Source organism: Ammodytes marinus (assembly GCF_949987685.1).
Source record: "Ammodytes marinus genome assembly, chromosome: 6".
Classification (NCBI taxonomy): Eukaryota; Metazoa; Chordata; class Actinopteri; order Uranoscopiformes; family Ammodytidae; genus Ammodytes; species Ammodytes marinus.
This window is the reverse complement of record NC_137235.1, coordinates 32,438,432-32,458,683: the sequence shown is the minus strand read 5'-3', so window position 1 is coordinate 32,458,683 and position 20,252 is coordinate 32,438,432. Positions and strand designations below refer to the sequence as shown.

Here is a 20,252-nt window from a genome sequence, read left to right as displayed (position 1 = left end):
TATAATGATTCAAACACCATCCTCTAACAGTCTGTCTAGCTTATTTTTCCCTCACGAACCTGTAGCTTCACCCTTAATGGCAGCTTCCCGCTGCTCCTCCGTCACCGTCAGGCTGCCAAAGCGTTTGCCATGGCGGATGGGACTGGTGCGAGTCGGGTGGGGCGACGGAGGCGGCAGACGTGAGGGCTGCATTTCCTATTGGACAAGTGTAATGCGATGTATGGTACGATGTTTGAGTACATTTGTGAGTGCGTGTGTGTGTGTGTGTATGTGTGTGTGTGTGATGGGCAGAGTAGAAAGAGAGACACAACAATAGCATTTAGTGACTGAAATCATCCTTTTTTTAAAGTTGCAGATTTCCTGTCCCAAACCACATGACTCACAGATGTTTGCATAGGACTGTCTGGTATACAGTGTGTGTGTGTGTGTGTGTGTGTGTGTGTGTGTGTGTGTGTGTGTGTGTGTGTGTGTGTGTGTGTGTGTGTGTGTGTGTGTGTACGGCGTGCGTGCGTGCGTTCGTGTGTGTAATAAACTCACGTGGCAGAAGAGCTCATTGGTTAGCCCCAGGTAGTTGTGCAGGGCCAAGACTGTTACTCTTTGGAGACGGACCATAATAATCTGAACGGACACAACAGAAAGTGAGACATTTCTGATATCACACACAAACTGAGAGCACAAACACTTATCAGTGCATGGATACCTCCATACAACCGTACAAAACTATTAAAGAAAAAACAGAACTACACACACACAACTCACCTGCACTACCCGCACCAGACTCTCGGGGTACTTCTCAAATATAGCCAGGAAGGCTTCTACGGGTAAACGGAGAACAGTGGAAACCTCAGCCGCACGCGCCGATACTGTTTTGTAAGGCTTCTGGTGGCCCTGGAAGTAAAGAGCCCACAGCATCCTTTACACAATGTTCACATTTTAAAGGTTCAGTAAGCGGAAATGGTTCTTTTAGCTAACTTCCTGTCAGTGACTGCAGTTAGCGGTCCCCTCCCTCGTCCATACTTCACCACATTAATGCACTGCGGTCTTCAAGCAGCGAGTTATCTAGCATCATCTCAGATCCGTAAGTGCGATAAAACATGATAAAAACCATCAAAACAGACATTGGGAAGGATTTTTACTTGCTCCGCCATTGAAGGCGCATACACATTCACCCATCTGTTGCTCTGCGCTTGCACCGGCAGTGAGACGGGTATCGGTTTGTAGCTTTCTCTCTTCTGATTGGTTATCAGTAGTGGGAACCCCGAAAAGTTTATTTGACGATTACATGCAGAGTGACACACTATATAAGTGATGACTGTATGAATAAAGAGCGATTAACACTTATATTAACATAAATAATCGCTTTAAAAAAGTGGAAATCTATAAAGTCATCATTTAGACCATTTGCTATTTTAACCACTTCATTCAGGCATGTGTTTCTCGTGTGTATAGGTGTGAAGCAGCACCTTTGTTTGTGAAGGTGTGTGTATGCCGAGGCAAGCCGGTTTGACCTACTGTGATGACATCCAGGATGCTGATTAGGCTGTGGACACTGTCTCCTGCATACACCTCCTTCACCACATTTTCTTTGCCATCCTGGAAGAGAGCAATGAGACGTGCAAGTCAATGTACACATCGGGGGACACAAGTGGCCTCAGTTCTCCACATGGATTGAAATCTCTATGGGGAGACACAGTATGTCCCATTTAAGACCTGTGAAATGCCACTGAAGCTTGCTGTAGGAGGCCTATTTGTTATTAAGAAAGCCACCTTTGCAAACAACCTCCAGTTGTTGTTCTTGCAGTTCACTAATGAGATTATCTGAGTCAAATGTTAAATCGATGCTAATGCGTCCTAAGAGAAAAAAATTCCCACAGTAAAGCCCCTTAGGAGATTTGCTCCCGCGGGCATTATAAATTCATTCACACATTAAACCATATAATCCACACCACACAATAACAACTGCTACATGGCTAACATTCACAGGTAAGTCAAATAAATGGACGTACCGCTCCAGTAAGGCACAATTCTAGTTTTCCATCCTGGACCACATAGATGCTGTTGTCAGGCTGGCCCGGCCTGAACACGTACTCCCCCTGTTGGAACTGCACGAACACCATGTGTTTACACAGCTCCAGGAAGAGGGGCTTCTCAAAGTGACCAAGTACACTGGAGTGAAGGATAACACACAGGGAAGGAGGTTTACACACACACACACACACACACACACACACACACACGTAAACAAGTGTGTACAGGTCATCTATCTAGGTATATACAGTATTCAAAAGTGATCTAGTGAAGGCAAAAGGCTAGACATGGCAATTCATGCCTTTATTAGTTCAAAGCTGGATTGTTGTAATGAACTTTTTTGTTGGTCTCAATCAATCTTGCGCCTTCAACTTGTGCAAAATGCTGCTGCTCGCTTTGAAACAAATGCCTCCAGAGGTAAACACTTTACCACCATGCATACCATTCTCCAATGGCTTCCAGGGTGTTAAGAATGTATTTTAATGTTTGTTTTAAGGAAATAATGACCTGGCCCCAGCATATTTGGACAAGATTTTAACCCTTTGTGAGTACAACAGGTCATTGCGGTCATCCAAGCAATTTATTTTAGGGAGTCCAACGCTGGACCTGCAAACAATGGGGAGTTCGTACCTTTGCAGTTTATGCCGCACCTTTGGAACAGGTTACCCCCTGACCCCCACACTATCACAGACTTAGTAGCTCTTTTCAAATCTTCCTCAAAACATATTTATTTAGAATATTAATATAGTAATATAAATAATATAAATGTAGTAGGGGAGAACGGGGTAATCTGAGACACTTTTTACATGTGCTCCCCTCTAAGCGATCTAAAATTATTTATCACTCAAATTTACACATTTCTCATTAATTCAGGATGTTTCCTAGAAATGGGCATTAGCAGAATTTTTTCAAGACAAAGGGCAGTGAAAATAGGATTGTTTTAAAAAAAGTTGTCATGTGTCTCACTTCACCCCAGCTGTGGGGTAAACTGAGAAAAATCAAGGGGGTAAACTGAACCACTTACTTTTAACACTTTACCATAACAACACAAATTGTAACAGTTAGAATCCTGACAGCTAGCTTGAAAACCAAATATTCTAAAACTAATGTCGGACGAGTAACAGAATCATGGGGAATCATCTAAACACTTGAAAGTAACTGATCAAATACACCATATAATTCATATTCAATAATTAACATTCAAATGACAGATAGAACCAGTTAGATTAAAACACAGTCTGGGGGTCAGAACACAGGACCCTTAGAGCCAACTAGTGTCTGGGGGTCAGAGCAAAGAACAATCAGAACCAGAACAGTCTGGGACTCAGAACAGGACTAGACCCAGCTGTCATTTTTCATCTTTTAAGTATTTTTTTCTGCATTTGTTTGATTGGGATCATTCATTGAATAAAGACATATTTCTTAGAGTCTATGGATGTTAAAGGTCACTCTCCTGTCCCCCACATACATACGTGCCAAACCATGCCCTTGCTGACACCCCTTCAATGATCAACCCCCACCTCCAGCCCACATTGTATTTTGTCTTTTCAAACTAGTCTCCTTGCTACCTCAAATATAATGGATTCATTAAAAGGGGGCACAGACACTGTCTCACTTTACCCCACAGCATTTGTCTCACTTTACCCCACTGCCACAATTTGAGAAAAAACTACCTCTCTCAGCAATTCAGGCTAATCTTCAGTTATCATCATCACGTGGTTTCATATGTTGGTAGTTCATCAACATGTATGATAGGAGTTTTTCTACCTGAATCAATTTGCTTTGGCACAACAATCGATTAAGTTGACAGCAAGAAAATCTACTTTTACATACAAAAAATACATTTTGGTGAAAAAAAACATGCTTACAACATCACCATGAGGTCCTCTCTTTCATGGCCAAGGGGAAATGAGAGGGGCTTGAAAACATATATCTCACATGACGAAAAATGTGTTCCGTGTCCTAGATACAGGGGGTGTCTCACATTACCCGATGTCTCACATTCCCCCGTCCTCCCCTACATAGAAGCACTGTGAAATTTTCCTTCTGCTTTTATGTATAATTTTCTTCTTTCCTTGATGTAAAGCATGTTGGATAACTGTTGGTTGCTGTAAAGATCTATATAAATAGATGTTGATTTATTGATTGTTTCAAGTTTTCTATTCCACCGGGTCACAAGTAACAGTGCCACACGCCTCATATAGGCTTCTCCGCAGCACCAATGCTTACCATGTTATATGCCTATATGTTTGGGCCATTAAAAGACAATTACACCACAAACCTACCGGACATTTTTGAGCATGTAGAGCACCTCAGAGGGGAGGTGGGAGTTGGCAACGTCAAACTCTGTGAGGTCAGCCTCCAGCACGGAGGGAGGGGGCTCCTTGGCCTGCAGGATGGGCACCTCCTTCTTAAAGCGCAGGATCCTGCAACAGCAGAAAGTCCAGAAGACAACGGGATGAGATGATAACCCTAACCCTCTACTACTACTACCGTAGTTTACCACCACCAGTACGACTGTGTGTGAATGAATAGAACCTGGAATAGTTTAATACGTTGCTGAAGACTCTCTTTTGTTGCATTGGCCTTTAACACAAGTTGAGACTTCTTACTTTTTTTCTCATGTATCTTATATGTTATTTTGTATTGTATCTTGTACAGCACTTTGGTCAACTGATGTTGTTTTTAAATGTGCTATAGAAATCATTTTAACTTTGGCTTTGACTTTGATGAGATCGGAAAGAATGTGAAGCCTAACGGTAATCACTGTTGGTGAGATGGGAATTCCTGACGTACTTTTTGGCAATGTTAAGCATCTTCTGCTTCTTCTTTAGGCGTGGACGAGAGGAGGAGGACGTACCCACCAGGGAAGAGGTAGACTGTGAGACCTGTTGGGAGACATGTTGCTTTGAATAGATGTCGCTGACGTGGGAGAAGAATGACTGAGTGAGAGCCACTGCGATCAGGTCAGACCTGAAATACATTGTTTTAATCTGCCACCCACTCACTTTGCGCATGATTTTTCGGCCATAGAACATGACTTTGTCCCGCTTGCGAAAGCGATACTTAGGCGCCTCCTGAGCTTCTAGGTCTGTGAAATATAAGAAAGGAGAACTTTACATCGCAACACATCCAACTTCTCAAATTTCATGACTATTTTGACGAGCTCTCCGTGCAGACAGAGATATCAGCGATGACTGACTTCGAAGCTGGATCCTCCGCAAGATGAAGAAGATGAGGAGAGCGATGAGGACTATGGCGATGCCCGCACCAATCACCATCCCCACCATCTGAAGACAAAGGACCAAACGCGGGAGATAGTTGATGGTCAAAGGTTGCATAATGACCAAATCTAAAAAGCCAATATTGGCTGCATCATGAATCAAAAATGGATTTATCAATAGTACTTAATTATTTAATCTGATGTGTGCTCTCCAAATAAGAATGAAATTTAAAATGTTATTTTCTAAGTACAAAGCATCTCAATGAAACTCACCATGCTCGTCTGTAGTTCCTCCTCCACAACTGATTTGATGGTACTGAACCCGTCCTAAAAGGAAAGAGAGAAGCAGAGATATTACTTATCCGAACAAAATAAACCATGTCCGATGCCTGCCCCATGCAACAGTAGCCTAGCCTGACTCCGCCCGCCTACCTACTTCTGTATGGTCTGGTAGTATAGGTGACTGTACAATGACAATAAAGACTATCTTATCTTATCTCTTAGCACATATTGAAGCTGAAACACTACATGCGCCTGGACGTGCTGGCTTCAGTGCCGCTGATGGAATGGAATGCGGAACTAACGGATTTGCCTTCTAGGCAGGAACGAATGGCAGTCTGTTCCAGGGGAAATGAGAGGAGACCGAGTTGAATGTGTACAATCTTCCCAGCCTCAAGGGGTGAGGGCTGGGCCACTCAAACTGCATTCTTTTGCATTTCTGCATAGACTTCAGTCAGAAGTCGAGGATGTTCCCGCTTGCTCGTCAACAAAAACAAAAACATACTTACATTTCTTTAAGTTTTTATTACCAAAAATACATTTTTGGGCCAGTCATCATCTGGTCTTGGTCATGAAAAAAGGTCAATGACGAACATTTCGTCAGGAATAAAATGGTTCATGATGTCATGAGGGGATGTAGCCTCTCTCTTTATACAGGCATGGGCTCATATCACCATGTAATGTAAACTAATGGAGCTGGATTATGAATGATGCGGATGGAGACAGAAAGCATCCAAGCAGGAGAGCACAAGAACAAGAAGGACATTGCTTATTTCTACCTGTGGCTTATCAACAAAACAGATACACAGAGGAAGATTACTATTAAAGATGACTAAAGTGTTATCACTTATACTTACAAACACAACTAATCTAACCACAGTGCAAAGCGGTCAGATCGGACGGCCGAGATAAGCATGCCTGTTTGTTTAAAAGGGTGTGTATATGTGTGTTCGGCCATCAGATGCAGTATTGTAATATGTTTTAGTGTTCTGGCAAAACGGCCAATGAGACTGCGTGTGTGTTATCAGTAGTCATTGATTAGTTTGAGGAGATATGGGATATTTGGCAGGGGATATGGACAGTTGGGCGGAACATACGGTTAATTGCGTAGGCAGCATGCGCTCATAGAAATATACTTTAGGGGGACACATGTGTGTGCATATTTACAGTCTCAAGGTGATGCTCCAATACACTTCCAGGCTAGACTGCATGTGTGACTGGAAAACTGCCACCATTCCATACAGTACAAACAATGCTTTGCATGCTGCCAAACAGATACATGTCCACACATGACGTAGGACATGATGGCTGAACACATATCAGATATCAGAGACACTCCTTCCCGTGCACAGACCTGTTTCTGTTTCCCAAACCCAAACCGCTGGGTCTGGAAATTGTATGGGGACGTTTTGTTGTTTACATCTTTTTGTTCTCTTTGCACCTTACAATGACAGTGCAATTTAGGCTTTGCAATTTTTATAACACCCATAATATGTGTGTCATTATCAACGTCTTATGGCACTCCCCTATTCCAGGGCGGTTTTATTCCAGTTTTATGACGAGATGTATAATGAGTTTTATTATGAGATAAAAGGAACAAACCTGTGTGGTGTCTGTTTGGACCTCGTGTTCTGAGGTACTCTGTCCCATTGTGACCCTGTGTCTTCATAGGGATGGTCCATCAACGGCCACTAGAAACAAAGACAGACAAGTGTGAATATTGAACTCAATCACGGAGGGCTGAATACCATTTAACTGATCCTGGTACTGTGCATGCTGGCTCTCTGTCACACTGAATAGAAATGAGACATTCATTTTACGCAAAGAAGTTGCAAATGTGGTTAGACATGGAAGAGAGAAAAAGAGGCAGTTAGCACATACACAGCCTTGCTCCAGGGTAGAGGATTTTAAAGTTCCTGTTTGTATATTCTTAACGTTCGCTTAAAGCTGGGGTGGAGGATTTGGGGAGAAAATAGCAGTTGGGATAGAGATTCGAATCCAAATACCTCAACCGGTCCACTTGTTCTCTTTGGTCCCCCTATGGTCCCTCCCTGACACGCTCTACACCAACAAAGTCGTGCCAAAGTGAATGGACAGTCCCAACAGCCAATAAGAACAGAGAATCGGAGCCTCGCTCTGATTGGTCAAAGTGTACAGCTCATGCTAACTTTGACCAGAAATCATATACCCCAGCTTTAATTTCTTCTTAAAGATCTCCTATTATACTACTTTTCTGGTCTTAATGTCTTGTTAAAAACTGCTATAGAGCAACCTGACACGAATCACATCACAAAAACTATGTAGATTTTCGGGAAACACTTCCTCTCATCTGGGCGATTCAGCATGCTCTGTCAACACTGCGCTTCGGCCATCTCCGAAGTCGGCAAAGTCGAAAAAGTATAATAGGTCCACTTTAACGTCGCTAGTGGAGTAGTAGTATCAGAGAAGGATCAGATGATTGCATTCTGCAGCAGCACACTGCTGATGACACTGGGCCAAGCGGTCTGTCAAACACACAAACATAGAAGGCTTTCTAGATATAAACCTATCCAGATGGTAACCCCTACCACTCACTCTTAGTATCCATCCATCCATCCCTCTCTATTCACCCCCTTAAGGGATGATCTCCTTACTGTCCCAATTCATTGGTGCCCACTTCTACTCATTTCTCCCTTTGTTTTTTTAATTGAGCATGACAGTTTGCATGTGTTTGTTATCATGCTAGTGATTGCAGCAGTGATGGACATGGTTTTATCAACAAAACGGTTTGTGAAAGTACATAGAATATAGCATTTGTGCTTTTGTTTAATCTACTGCACAAACAATTTTCCCCTTCTTAAATCAATGATGTAAACTAAACACTGCTATTTCAGATGCTTCCACATCCTGTTATATTAACCCCCCTCTCCCCCTCCCCCTTTTTATGGTGATATCACGATGCACCATTACTGGAAACAGCCCAGCACAACCAGTTCACGCGGGCCGGGTGTATGCCACCTCCCTGCACAAATCTGCCAGTGCAGACGGATTGAGCTGACACAGGCCTATGCGCTGAAGCTGAGACAACAGGCTTCATTCACAGTGTGAGCTCTGCTCTGACCACTCCAGCAGGCAGTGAGAATGGAGGGAAAACATGCTGGCCTACAAGACAGTGTCTATGTTTGCCCAGGGCATACAAAGTAGGCTACAGCACTTTCACCAAGATGCCTAGAAACAAGCAAGCGTCTCATGGCTAACAGCCTAAGCTTGAAGCTCATTAGAGGAAAGACATTATCATATCCATAAAGACCACAAATGGGCTTCTTGTTCTGTGTCCTTACTCCTTACTAACAACTAAAAGGAAAAATTGAAAATAAAAACATTATGTTGTTAGTTTTTTTTCGTATAAGGACTTATCTGCTAACGCTAACAACAATATTCAAATATAGCCTAGCTAAGATGTAAAGTGGCCGTGCAGGCTGGCATCGGCTGCATCTTTTGTCTGATGTTTTTCCTGCTGGATGGGAGGGGCTTAACTGCTGTATGGATGAAATCCAATCAGTGAAAGGATGAGGATGGAGTGTCATGTTACATGAAGTATCCCTGTGAGTCTCAAGCAGACCACACAACAGAATGCTGCTGCTGCAGGCCTGAGTCGCTTATTGTTGACCATTCTGTCTTCAACAATAAAAGGTTTGTTTATTAAAACAAATGTAATCCTCCAATATGTATATATTCATAACTAATAGGAAGGTTTTATTTGAATATCAATTGTGATGAAAGTGTAAATATAAGCACTGCAAGCAAACAGTAAAGGACATGTTGTGTTCGACACCGTCAGCTGACACAACACATAACTGTCAAACTTTCACAGTGGGAAATCAGCTGAATGTTTTTGGCTGCAGTTGGATTTTTCATCTTTAGTTTTCTGGCACCTAGCCATAATTTGTGGATTCTTTTTTTATTTGGAAAATAGCCTGTTCAAAAGAAATTGCCAATAGCTCAGGGATTTTGGAGAACTCACAATGACTGTTTCCCCTAGAGCTGCTGTGAAACATTTCAGACTCTGTCTCTTGTGCAGTAAACACAACTTTCTTCATCCGGAAAGTTGGCCAAAACTTGCTCAACAACAGTTTTGCTTCAGAGTGTATATCTTTGTCTGCACATAGCCTCATGTGTGGTAATAGCACTGGAAGGAAAGCACAGACTTGCCACCCCCTAGGGATGAGACAGTAGCCAACCTCCAGCCTCTTCGCAGTGCCTCACTCCATGCAGGCCTATTCCCATTGTTCTCTATGAACACTGAAGCTAGTGTTGAATCCTGTGTCCAGGCAGAGGCAGACCTAGGCCGACCACTGACACAACCATGTCTGTTTTCACCTAACACAATGCACACTCTACGCCATGAGGTTCACAATAACAAGCCTGTAGGGATTCAAGGTGTTGTGATGCGTTTGAACACATCATGTACATGTTGTGTGGTTGAAGAATGCCTACCACAAATAACTGTATCATTCAATACAATACAATACAATACAATACAACAATACCCCTGTAGAAACAAGTCTTCATGTTTGAGCCAATGCTAGCTTAGACGGTATAAGCGTAACATATGTCCCAACACAAACGGCAGCGAAATAGTGACCAAGGTGAACTCAGAGGACAACAGCTCACATTTCCCTCCCAGCCAAAATAGTTTTTGCACAATTTGCACCAACAAGAGCTGTTGCCTTACTAACAGGTCGCAAACCCCTTGGCAGACGTATTCACGTGTGTTGTAAACATTTCGGGAAAGCGCTTCACACACTAACACTTTCAATAAGCATCTAGTTAGTGCGAAATATCGCTGCTTCACGCCAGTAGAGGGTGTTTTGACGCAGTGGCGTAGCGTTAGCTAGCACACGGTCCCCTATAGGGGTTTGTAGCTAAATAGATAGAGGCCGTATTGTTTATGTCGGACGAGTATACAATGAGTGATTTGTACTTGGCGAAACGTTAAGCGGTTGGGGTGATATTACTACGCCTTTGGCTAAAATCGTGGGGTTGATCATTTCTGAATGAAACCGCTCTCCAGCATCCAGGGCAAAGGGCACCTGTCTGACGACTGTCCCATCCATAACGTAATCTCTTGTGGCTAACCTTATCATTAGCTCTCGATGCTTCTGACGGCGGTGTGCTGAGTGTCATCCCGGATGTGGCGGTAAATAAGACTCCATAACATCGTTCATGTTGAAAAGAGAAGGGTTGCTGATGCTGTAATCATTTCATTTATCTCTTTCTCTAACCTCCGCAGCAGTCATTTGACTTGAGCTCTCCCGTTATTGACACACTTGGCACGGACAGTTCCTGTTTTCACCGCTTGGTACCGACCAGAGAAAGGAAAACGCACTCTCTAAATCACACTATCTTAATAATAACATGTCATTGAATTATAGTAAGTTATTATAGAAGTAATTTACCTGAGCTGATGGTCTCCCGTCAATCGTCACTGGCTGTCAAAAAAACATACAACGGAAATCAGCTTTCACCAAACCACTCGTTTTACTCCCCCCAGATATCTGGCCAATCGACAACCGAGACGCTGTAAAACTGGACCAATCGAAATGCAAAGCTGGTAGCATAAGGAACCGATATCCCGCCTACTTATATGTAAATAAAAAAACGATGTCCAATGGCTATTGTGGCAGGAAAAATACATTGATCCCTGATTGGATAACATCAGGGATGATAGCCGTGATACGTGAAGCGATATGTTTTGCAGATTAACTTCCGTGTTCACTGTTTAAAAGGATTTGATCAGGAGTTAATTAAGAGATTGTCAATTATATTACCGTATGCATCAGACCTCTGATCTACTATACCTTAAAACTTTCTGAACGTCACAATTGTTTGAATGGCCACAGAAGCACACCAGGCTTGGCAAAACGTATATGGTTAATTATCAAACCAAGACAAAAGTACACTAATACTTACAGAGCATTGTCTACAGCTAAGTATTTAAGTTTAACAACCAAGGCTACCCTTTAAAGTAAAAGTAAAGAAACACTGCCTCCTCCTGGGCACTACCTACTATATCACTTGCTGCATTCGCTTTATTTGGCCCATATACTTCAAAACCACTCAGATACACATTTTTCTTTTTCAGATGTTTATCAGAAAATGAAATCAGCAAACAGTTCTCTTTTTAAAATACATATTCTTTATTGTGAGGTGTCCAGTAATAGGTTTACAGCTCCGCGATGGGCTTGTGGGGCCAGTAGGGATGTTTGACCTTGTCCAGCTTGGTCTCTGGGAAGGTGTCGTTGAGGTCTTCGATGGTCATCTGGTCGAACGGGATCATGTTCTTGAATTTATCCAACTGAGACGAAAGAAACAAAAGAACAGAAAGAGAGAGCACATAACAAAAGGTTATACATTGGAGAAAAAAAGGAAGTCCATTGGGGTGTTTTAGCAACTAAAGCAAAGTACTGCCTCACCTCTTTCTCATACTGAGCGATGCGGGCCTTTGACGCCTCGACGTATTCCGCCGCACTTTTGTTCTGTGAGAGAAAAGTGAAATTATTCGCAATGTCAATTTTAAGTGACATGATTGCTGAACTATCTGCGCAGAATAAAATCCACACAGTAGTTGACAGGAATTTTAACACATAATTGTCGATTTTATTTAGTTTGAAAATGAGTCAGGTAAAGCTTAAATTCGGGCGATACACGGATTTCTTTGATGGCGTCACTTACTGCTTCAGCCTCCTGTGCATTGATGGCACTGGTCTGTGTGTCCACGGGCTCGGGGATCTGCAGGGCTTTGAACTGGAAGAGGAACGTTCATGATTTTAAACCACGTTTCAAAAACTTTCTATTGAAAGCATTTGTGCATATCTCTTGACATTCATACACAATAAGGAACTGCTTAAATATTTTTTTTTTTTTACAAGCATAATATAAAAAGGGTAAAAAAGAGGAAAAACACAAAAAAAACACAAAAAAGGCACAATTAATTTTTTTTTTAAATAAAATATGATTTACCACATGGAACCAACAAATGGAACAATGACAGAGCTATACAACCAACAGCTAAACTGACGGGGCAAAACGCTTTGAGCAGAATTTACCCTGTGGTTTTCTGTCAATTATTAACCAGCACTGTCATCCTCAAAGCTGCCAGGAGAAGAATTTATTTAGTATAGTTAAGTTGCCTTGTTTGTCAATTAACAAAAGGGTACATTGAAATGTGTCTTTTTGCATCACCCATCAGAGCACCTGGAGCAGTGCAATGCCTGGCTCCAGGACACAATGGTAGAGACTGTGGGCAATGTAGATGTAATACCAGCTACCACTAGTTTTACAACTAACATCCTTCCGTCAGGTGCCGGGGATCGAACCAGAGACCTCATGGTTACTAGTCGGCTCCTTTTTCCTACGTGACAAGCTATGCTTTGTCAGCGTGATTCTATGGCCTCTGAAGTGTTCCGTCATGTGTTTTTACATTATCTAGAAAATGTATGAGCAAAGCTGGATGGACCCATAAAAATACGCCCCCTAGAATTCAAGTGAACATTTCAATGCACGGTCAGAAGTGGGATTTTAACCCACGTTTCAGGTTGAGAATGCATAATGCCTAGCCTGGCACCGCTCGCCTACCTACTTCCGCTCAATTTTAATTTCCCTTCAGTAGTCAGTCTGGGTCTGCCGTATATTCGTGGGTTTTCTCCTGCAGATTTTATACATGTCCAATCAGCGAACAGAGGGAGTGGCTGAGAACAATGACGTGCGCCAGTTTAAGTTGTAGTCATAAGCCAGCGCATGACATACGTCACGACTAAACCTTATGCGATTGGTTGGCAGATCCAGAGTGGCACTGGGCAGATCCAATAGATTTAAACTTCAACAGACACCCGCCTTCAAGTGAGTTTACGTTTGTCAATTGAGTTTGATTCCAGACCTTCTGTACAAATGAAATGAAGTACGATGGTCTGGTAGAACCAGGATACATAATGCCCATTATGCTCACCTGCTTCTCAAACTCATCAACCATCCCAGCTTTTGCCACGGCGCTCTTGTAGTAGCTCCAGTCGATGACTGTAGGAGTCTCCGGCAGGGAGGTCAGTCTGGTTATACAGCAAAGATGGAGGTCAACTCATGACAATGAATAATACAGCAATCAAACTTAAAAGGACAAAGATTGACCATACACTAAAAAGGTCACAAGAATGAACTAATGCGCACATGAGTTAAAAGAAATGTCAAAGACGGCGTTTAGGGAGAAAGCTAATAGAGAAATAGTGTAGAAAGAAAAGAGTTATTCCAGGAATTACCATATTGGTCTGAATATAGGGTGACCCTACTTTTTCCGACTTATTTCCCGGGAAATACAATCATCTTATATTCTGACCAATACGGTAATAGCCCAATGTAAGTGATGATAGTGAGGGCCTAAGAAGATGCATGAAAGAATCTCACAATAAAACGACTAATTTAACATCAAGTGTCTTGTAAAAATAATGTATTTATTGACTTAACCCTTTTGAAAAAAATGTCTTAGCTGACTGCCAACAATTAAATACCGACTTGAACCCTGATGTAAATACAAATTAAAAAAACATCCACAAACAAGGTACTGCACACTGTAAACTAACTAACAAACTAAGATCTTTCAGCAAAGCTTCTCAGTCTGGAGAGCAGTGGACACCAATATGTGTCACTCTCTTGAGGGCACCGTCCAACAGTTAGCATGGGAGATCAATCACACCAGACTCGTTTGAAGCTTTCCTCACATCAGTGTGGTTTTGCTCATCAGCCAGAGAAAACGTGCACCACCGATAAGTGGTAATTCCAATAAACTATGCCGATTAAATTGAACTGTTTGTTATGTACCCCCACGGTGAGTTAGCTAAGAATGAAGTCCTGTCTGAAGTGCACTGTTATCTTGTAGGTTTAAACTGACTTGGCTCCGATGGCGTCACTGCGAGTCTTCAGTGCGTTGAACATGGGCCTCTGGTTGGCTGGAACCCGCTCGGCAAACGCCAACCAGTCCACGGCCTTGAGGGCTACACGACGACCTGCCATCCTGACTGAAAAGTAAAAACACATTTTGTTTGGTCCAGAACAAATAACACAATACAGGCCTGAAAAATACTCAAATTTGTGTGTAGGCACGTATGTTTTGAGGTTGTGTATACACACACAGTTGACAGTAAATGAGGTAGCCCTTGCTATAACTACGTTTAGTACAAATCCTATCTTCATGAAGGTTGACATCAGTTGATGACCCGAGTTTAACAAAAAAATAAAAATCAGCAAAAAGCCCTTTATCTTTTTGAGGTGATTGTGGATGCAGTAGCTGCTGATGAATTGTATTGCTCAAACCCAAAACATGTTTTATCTACCTTATTCATTGAGGGTGGATTACATTTAAGAAACAAGTATTGTGCAACCAAAAGTGGATCAAATACAGCTTCCAACCAGATCAACAGAGCAGCTTTGAAAAACTGATTGAGCAGAAATGTGCCAATGTAACCTTCATGAAGGGTTAAGGGTGAGTACTAGCTCGGTGTGGGGTGTGTACCCATAATTAACTGGCAAATGTGGACAGTTTTTTCAAGATTTCGGTAACCATGTGGGCAGGTGTAATAACAGCAATGAAACTTGGCATTAATTCATACTTTGTAGCGATATAAATGAAATCCATGCGACACATGACTTGCTGCTAAGTCAGAGGTATTCAACATAGACAAGGATACAACCTTGTTCTTCTCCAATGTTATGTACAATGCGATGCCATTTTATTTTGCAGTTACTCAATACAGTCAGTGCGGCATTTGATTTAATCCAGGATCCATGAGACGCTATAAGAGTGTTTTAAGGGCGCAGATAGGTAACGTGAGCAAATACAAATTAAGACATCGACGCGACTAGTCAGTAGTCCTTGACGTTACAATACAGACCGCATGACTGCAGCTGCTACATAGTAAAATATATTTTTAATAACTTAGGAAGGCGATAAGATCCAAAAACCCACAATGAATCAATGACACCGGGCCCGTGACATTTGGTTCATTTCAATACCGCTGCAGCCCGAGCTAACACGGTTAGCTACGTTAGCTCGCTAGCCAAGGTCAGACTAGTCTCTCTCTAACACCAGTGTTTCCACCAAACACCGACCAGACGACACGGTAACTTCTCCAACTGGAGCACAAGCACACAAGTGTGAGCTGCACACATGAGTATTTAAAGATATTTTCACGATGTCCCTTTCATTCAGTTCCCCGCTAGAGTACTCACCTCGCTGTCTGATAAATGTAGACTGTGACAGGACAGAGAAGCGGAAGTGCCTTTTCTTCACAGGGACCAGGAGCAGTGCAGCCAGCCCGACACCGTCCTCTGCTGGACGGACAGCCACAGAACCGCGGGCTAGCTTATACTGCCCCCATGTGTTTGGTTAAAGCCAGTGCAGGAGACTCCATCTGCAACTCAATAATGGTCTATACTGTATCACTATCTCCGCTTCATCATCTGTCCTTTCATGGGAAAATGTTTGAATATAACCCATGGTCAACCGTGATGTAAGCCGTGATTTTGTTGATTCATTTTGCCTGTAACATAAAAAGAACATGCCTTTTCACTGCGTGTTTTGTAACTTGCTCTGCAAATGACAAATAAGGGAGTTTGATAGAGCACTTGCTTTGACATAGAGGTAATGTAAAAATAGCAAGAAAATAAAAATGGGGAAATGAGAAAGGTTGTTAGGCTATTTATTATGTTCTTCCTGTGTTACAATGGGCTTCAAATAGCCTAACACTTAATCTTAGAGGGGAAGTGTTAGGGTACCCTTATTAAGTGTACGCGGCTAACCAATAAGCACTAAATGCACCACTTTTAACATCAGCGCGGTCATCAAAAAATTTAAATTTCCCTGCAGTATCGAGCTGTTCGTTTGTGCTCATTTGGCAACATTCCTGAAACTGATAATGATAACAGCATGCAGGTGAATATCAACCTCGACCAGCGACAACTATAACCTAATTTTTTTAAGCATTTGCACTAAAAGTCTAAAAGGCCTATTGGAAATATGGTGTTGGTTACTGGGCCAGATAGACATATGTTAGACACATATTTGCGTCTGAAAAGATAAATTGGGATAAACGTGTAGGCATTGAGTCATTTTAATGTATCGTTGAAAAGTAAAACAAATCGCCTAATAAGTGATGTGCCGAAAAAGACAGAAAGTTGTAGTTAAATATATGCCTAATATATAAATATATATAATAGTATTACTTGAACATGAATTGTGTTTACCGGGCATATGGCTCATAGCCTATGACATCTAGGTTACCTGAAATGTATTGAAACATGTTCATAAACAGCCATCCGCTATTTTATTTCAAGATGTGCAAGTATGAATATCACGATATTGGAATAACTCATGTAAGTATTGGAATAACTCATGTAAGTAGCCTATTGGAATAACTCATGTAAGTAGCCTATTGGAATAACTCATGTAAGTAGCCTATTGGAATAACTCATGTAGCCTAAGTATTGGACTATTTTCAAATTAGATGAGGATTTTGCCAAAACAACAACACAAATACAAATAGGCTAATAATAATACAAATAATATCAGGCCTAATAATAATACAAATAATATCAGGCCTAATAATAATACGTTCAATAAAAACTAGCCTACATGAATAAACAAAAGCAATCATCTCGTAATTTTTAAATTTTTTCACCATATTCTATAATTATTTAGTCACACAGGCTATCTAAGAATAATCATTAAAAGCATGCGCAACATTTTCTAAAAATAATCAGCCACTTTCAGGTCTTGTATAATGTTTATTGACTAAAATCAGTTTTTACAAGTAACTGAACAGTTAGAGTGATGTATGTACACAGTACAGATACAAAGATATTCAATAAATACCACTTTTCCTGCTGCTCTTCACGCGAGGCTGCAGGGCTTTAATATCACTACACATTTTATTTACAATTACAGCAAAAGTCCTCGAAGGAAAAAACTAGCATCACTCCCATGAAGGCCACGTTGAGATAGTAGAAAATAGAGAGATCTAATACATTTGTTTTTCTAAAATATAATTGTTGCACCATGTGGGCCTATACAAAATATAGAAACGTGTCAGGAACTGCTGTGAGAGACAACACTGTGGGAACCTGGAGTTTTTCGTAGAATCAGTCGATGCTGAATGAGGAGAAAAACTTCAAGTGATACACTGGTAAGGCACTGACACCGTTTAAGTACTTTTCTGTTGCTTTTTAAAATGTTACTCCGTTTCAGTAGATCATTGCCTTCCATGTCTAGACACGCTTTACATTTCCATCTTCCCAAACTACAGCGGAGCGCGGCGGGGGGACGGGAATGAGATACTTCAACCCTGACATTTACTTTTGGAGTATCGCCCATATGATTTAGGCCTGTGAATCCACAATCCACAGAGCTGGTCTCTGTCTTAAACTGAGGACAGCAAGTGGACTCACTCAGTCCAATTACGTAGGCTACACAATTATGAATCAAAAATGTTGCCCAGCTTTTTAATTGTTCTCTTCTGTAGGATAGAAAACGATCTAAACTCCCAATTGTAAATATTAAAAATGTTTCCCGAGATGTTTAAGGCGCATCATCCTCGTTCTGGAGTTCCTATTAAAAACCACACACATACACACTGAGTTAAACTAAGACAGATAGTACATCCCATAAGTGACGGGTCCACCGAACAGTCCTGGGACCGGCAGGCTGGGCCTCGCGAAGGCGTTTGACGGGCCCCACGTCGGAGAGCCCATGTGCGCTCCGAGGGGAAACGGCAGCGCGAAGGCGGGCAGCACGGGCTTGGAGGCCAGTTTATACTTTTCCAGCTCTGCTTCCTGCAGTCTCTTCGCCTTGGCTCTCCTGTTCTGAAACCAGATTTTGACCTGAGTCTCCGTCAGGTTGAGGGAGTTGGAGAACTCGGCTCTCTCGGCGATGGAGAGGTATTGCTTCTGGCGAAACTTGCGCTCCAGCGCCAGCAGCTGGGAGGTAGTGAAGGGCGTGCGAGGTTTCCTGTTGTTTTTGTGCTTTCTTAAAGGACATTGAGTTGGACTTGAGCTCCCTGTTAGAGAAAAAGAAAATACATATAAATATATTTGAGGTTAGATTAAATAGAGGCTTATTGTTGCCGTATGGAATCTTGGTCATCGCGGCAGGGGAACAACTTCAGTGTAGCCTATTAAAGGGAAATACAACCATAAGAAGGCTTAACTATAATTGTGTTGACAAAATAACCATCTGTGTCAATATGCACCATACAATTAAATATTATTAATAATATATCTTAAATATTCATTGTAAGGTATAATCACGCTTGCACCCTCAGCTGCGTAACATTTGCCTTCATATCACCGGCATGCAATGAAAATATTAAATATATCAAAGCAGCAGGCAAATATCTGTTTCACACGCTTTGTGACACAACACTTCGCCATCATTTATTTGCAGTTCGTAAAATATAACGGAAGGCAGCATTTGCAAGACGGACATTTACGCACAGTCTGCGGAGCTGTGGGCAATATTCCCCCACACAACAAATACATTATTACGTTGTGCACCTTCAGTAGCTGACATAGTTTGCCCCTGATCAGTTACAGTATAATGAATGTACATGCAGTGTATGTTACTGTTTGAGAGCAGCAGAGGGACGGACTTACGAGGCGGAGTGGAGAAGGAGGACGTCTGGAACCAAGTGCTCTGATCTTTCTCACAACACTGCGGGCTGTCGTCGCTGGAACTACTGGAAACACCCTGCGAGCTCTCCGCGCAAACCTTCCTCTCCGCGTAAAGAGTCCTGGGAGAGAACGGCGCGCCCTGTCCAGCCGCGGCGGGCTTCGGCAGCACCAGAGCTATCTCTGGAGGGGAATAAGAAGTCCTACAGGTGGTGGTCTTCTTGGAAATCAGAGACTCAACGCTAAACGGGAGGCTGCTTCGCTGGACTTTGTATCCTTTCTCAGTGGTCATGTCTTTGGGCTGAAGTTCATCGCACTCCGTGTCCGTCTCCTCCTTGTTTTGATGAAGCTGTTTGGCTTGTTGGGACGGCGACCCCTGCACAGGATTCATCATGATACAGGGCGTTGGGGCCATGCACCTCCGTGTGGCCCGTTCAGAGGAATGGAGTCGCTGCTGAGGTGTACAGTGTCCAATATGCGTCTCCGGAGCAGTCAGGGTGCCCAGTAGCCTTTTACGCACTGCACGGGGTCTTCTATAAAAGGACAGGGGCTGTCTCCCCAACCAGCTAACACCAATCAGCTCTTCACGTCGCTGTCGTGACGTCTCCGAGTGCTGTTTTGATTGGCCTGCTGCCTTCCAAGAGAACATCAAGAGGCCTTTGAAAGGAAGGAGAAGTTAATCATACAGACCCCATGCGGCGCGGGGCCATTGAAGGCCCTCACAAAGTAGCTTAAACCAATTTTAGCGCAATTAACCAGTGGGGAGGACTCTCTTGACCATTTACATCCATTAGCCGGGCACTCCATCGCAACTATTCACTGAATTATTCTCCGACTGTAAAGCTGGAAAGGAACTAAAAGAGTCACATGCCAAAATCAAAGCGATCAAAGCAAAGGAGAAGAAGGAGAAAAAAATAAGCAAATTGTTTTTAGTCGAGATAGGCTACTGAAATAGGCCTTATTTGGGCCTAACTCACGGAATTTGACTATAAACACGCAGCAGTCAACAATCAAATTACAGTCTTAAAAAATA

General features: G+C 42.3%; 3 protein-coding genes across 5 annotated transcripts in view; all 3 read right to left on the bottom strand.

Annotated features, from left to right (window-relative positions):
- pnpla6 (patatin-like phospholipase domain containing 6) overlaps positions 1–11,026 on the bottom strand; it is a 34,098-nt gene extending 23,072 nt beyond the window's left edge. For all 3 annotated transcript variants that reach the window (XM_080029475.1, XM_080029476.1, XM_080029477.1), the window contains exons 1-12: positions 10,969–11,026; positions 7,133–7,221; positions 5,525–5,578; positions 5,231–5,318; positions 5,037–5,119; positions 4,825–4,916; positions 4,314–4,454; positions 2,007–2,166; positions 1,513–1,593; positions 760–888; positions 538–618; positions 60–195 (exon numbers count right to left, since the gene is read on the bottom strand). In XM_080029475.1, the coding sequence (XP_079885601.1) occupies positions 60–195; positions 538–618; positions 760–888; positions 1,513–1,593; positions 2,007–2,166; positions 4,314–4,454; positions 4,825–4,916; positions 5,037–5,119; positions 5,231–5,318; positions 5,525–5,578; positions 7,133–7,180 (1,093 nt within the window). In that variant the 5' untranslated portion in view covers positions 7,181–7,221; positions 10,969–11,026. The remainder of the gene's footprint in view (positions 1–59; positions 196–537; positions 619–759; positions 889–1,512; positions 1,594–2,006; positions 2,167–4,313; positions 4,455–4,824; positions 4,917–5,036; positions 5,120–5,230; positions 5,319–5,524; positions 5,579–7,132; positions 7,222–10,968) is intronic.
- Positions 11,027–11,685: 659 nt separating this feature from the next.
- atp5pd (ATP synthase peripheral stalk subunit d) lies at positions 11,686–15,832 on the bottom strand. The gene is made up of 6 exons (XM_080030077.1): positions 15,788–15,832; positions 14,451–14,577; positions 13,518–13,614; positions 12,245–12,316; positions 11,986–12,048; positions 11,686–11,867 (listed from the first exon to the last, which is right to left on the bottom strand). Exons 2-6 carry the CDS (start codon positions 14,570–14,572, stop codon positions 11,736–11,738), a joined length of 486 nt encoding a protein of 161 aa, XP_079886203.1. The 5' UTR covers positions 14,573–14,577; positions 15,788–15,832; the 3' UTR covers positions 11,686–11,735.
- Positions 15,833–17,330: 1,498 nt separating this feature from the next.
- Positions 17,331–19,709, bottom strand: LOC307251934 (homeobox protein MSH-C-like). The gene is made up of 2 exons (XM_080029395.1): positions 19,205–19,709; positions 17,331–18,609 (listed from the first exon to the last, which is right to left on the bottom strand). Exons 1-2 carry the CDS (start codon positions 19,632–19,634, stop codon positions 18,197–18,199), a joined length of 843 nt encoding a protein of 280 aa, XP_079885521.1. The 5' UTR covers positions 19,635–19,709; the 3' UTR covers positions 17,331–18,196.
- Between the last annotated feature and the right edge of the window lie 543 nt (positions 19,710–20,252).